General features: G+C 39.9%; 1 protein-coding gene across 1 annotated transcript in view; it reads left to right on the top strand.

Annotated features, from left to right (window-relative positions):
* Positions 1-737: 737 nt before the first annotated feature.
* The window catches only part of uncx (UNC homeobox), a 3,031-nt gene continuing 1,327 nt past the window's right edge, over positions 738-2,441 (top strand). The window contains exons 1-2 of the mRNA XM_010797203.1: positions 738-1,022; positions 1,501-1,676. Coding sequence (XP_010795505.1) covers positions 764-1,022; positions 1,501-1,676 — 435 coding nt within the window. The 5' untranslated portion in view covers positions 738-763. The remainder of the gene's footprint in view (positions 1,023-1,500; positions 1,677-2,441) is intronic.

The raw sequence follows: 2,441 nt of genomic DNA, 5'->3' as shown, positions 1-2,441 counted from the left end.
GCCCTATTTGTTTTACGCCATGCACGTGAACCTGTCTGTAAAGGTGTAATGTGTTTAAATGATCATCCATAAATAACATGGGGATGGGGGGTATTTTAACTCAGTGGCTTCCAATGTGAAGCTCATGGACCGGAAAGGGTCCCATGTATCCCTATAAAATAATATTTTTCAGTTCATCAGTTAGCATTGTACTACTTTTCGAATTTTAAAGTTTTGTTCTGCTAGCTCCTGAGAAGAAGTGCATTTGCAAAATGTGAAAACACTAAAAAATGTTAATTAATATGTATAAAATAATGATCATTTAGTTATAATCTGGTCTAATATCCACCTATTTGCAGCCCCTCCGCTGAACAAAAAGTCCGGGAGCCGCTGGCCTAACACGTCCGCCTGTAGCCCTTCCTTCCCGGGATCAGTGGAGCCCTTCCTCCCGGTGGGTCCCCCGTGTAGTTGCGATGTAGTTCTTATCAAAGCCCTCCTGTCTTGTTGTGACAGCTCTGATATTGTTTATTGAGGTGGATGTCAGCTTTAATTAGCAATCGATACGGGGAGCGTTTGCAGAGCGCGCCTCTGACGTCAGCGTCCATTACCGCTTCTCATTGGGTCTCATATTCCCATAGCCTGGGCTAATTATTGGGAGGTTCATGTGGATAAAGTACAGCTCATCCCTCCCTTCACATCATGTCCCCTACTCGTTGGCCACACTCACTGCATGCTTTTTAAATTCCCACCACCGGCCTCCAGACCGTTTCCTTTTGCCTGCGGGATGATGGACAGCAGGATACTGGATGCTCCTCACGCCCAGTTCGGAGGCTCTCTCGGCGGGATGGTGGGCTTCCCGTACCATCTGAGCCACCATCACGTTTACGAATTAGCCGGGCATCAACTTCAATCTGCGTCCGCGGTTCCCTTCTCTATAGACGGATTACTTAATGGCTCCTGCACGGCTTCAGTGGGCAATTCCAGCCACCTCTTGTCTTCGGGCTGCGGGATGAATGTAGATAATCAGCAGTACAAACTGTCAGGTAAGCCCCGTTATACACACAATAACATCTGCTCTAGGTCGGTTGCATGGTAGCGCACAGACAGAAACGGAAAGAAACAAAGACAGGATATTGCGTTAAGTTATCCTCTTGGTGTGTGTTAAAGGGCAAGCCGAGCCACACACATACAGGTAGAGAGGAGAATAATTCGCCTCCTACTTCATTTCCATCCCTGAAAACTGAAGATGCTGCCGAGCAAAAACAATGTTCCTGTCAGTCAGGAGATACTAGAGCAAGGATATGCCCGTGTTAACATGTGAAGGATTCCTCTATTCAGATAGCATGTTAGACTGCAAAAAATAAATCTCAAATGAAATCCCTTTCTTCAGCTCTGAAGTTTGCAGAAATCCTCGCATATGCATGAAACCACGCTCGTTAGAATTGTATGAAAATGTTGTATTTGAATTATATCTGTGTATTTTTTCTCTTTTGTTTACATTTATTCTCATTCTGCTGTCAGACTCGGGGGACCCAGACAAAGATAGCCCTGGTTGCAAGAGACGGAGAACTCGCACAAATTTCACTGGTTGGCAGCTGGAGGAATTAGAAAAGGCTTTTAATGAGAGCCACTATCCTGACGTTTTCATGAGAGAGGCACTGGCTCTTCGATTGGACTTGATAGAATCAAGGGTTCAGGTAAATATTCATTTTTACCTATATTTTTCAAGTAATTATTTGAAGCTTGTGTGTGTTATTCCTTTGTTTATTATTCACTCATGACAAAGACTCAATGTGTTTATTGACCCAAACTGCTGTGAAATACAAGCAAAATAAATATTATGTTCTATTGGTTGATTTTATTTCACATTATACAACTCATATTAATACAAAATAATAATAATGACAAGGGCACACGAGATGGATGTGGGCTGTTAGACCTTTCATGGCTTATGTCAGTCCAATAAATCAATTTTAATTGCACCTTTAGTTTGAAAACTAATGAAGTAGGATTTTTAATGCCAGCTGATCTTTTTTATATTATTATATGTGTACCAGAAATATGGCGTTGTATTGTCAAATGTATTGTCAATCTTGGATAAAGAAAAATAGCAAACAATAAAACCAGTCTATACCTTTATTAGATTATTTGCATAAGAAAATATGCTTTATTTTATTATACTATAATATAATTGTGAAAGCTTGCTAAGTTTAATTGTAGAGTTAGCATAGGAAATAATAATTAGAATAACATGCAATTCTGACATAAACTTTAACTGGCCTATGTTAAAATGAATCTTATTTTGTTATGCCTCTATTACCAACTTTTTTTTGTCATGTACACATTTGTTTTTATTAATCAAATGCCTAATTAAAAGCCTGCATAGAAAGGTGCAATATCACTGTTTGCTTAATTACCATATTAATAAAACACTGACAATATTTTGCCTCATTAATTCCCCC

The sequence above is a fragment of the Notothenia coriiceps genome, unplaced genomic scaffold, assembly GCF_000735185.1.
Source record: "Notothenia coriiceps isolate Sejong01 unplaced genomic scaffold, NC01 NC01_scaffold00037523, whole genome shotgun sequence".
NCBI classification, from domain to species: Eukaryota; Metazoa; Chordata; class Actinopteri; order Perciformes; family Nototheniidae; genus Notothenia; species Notothenia coriiceps.
Note: the sequence above shows the minus strand (reverse complement) of the source record. Positions and strands in the feature narration are given on the sequence as shown.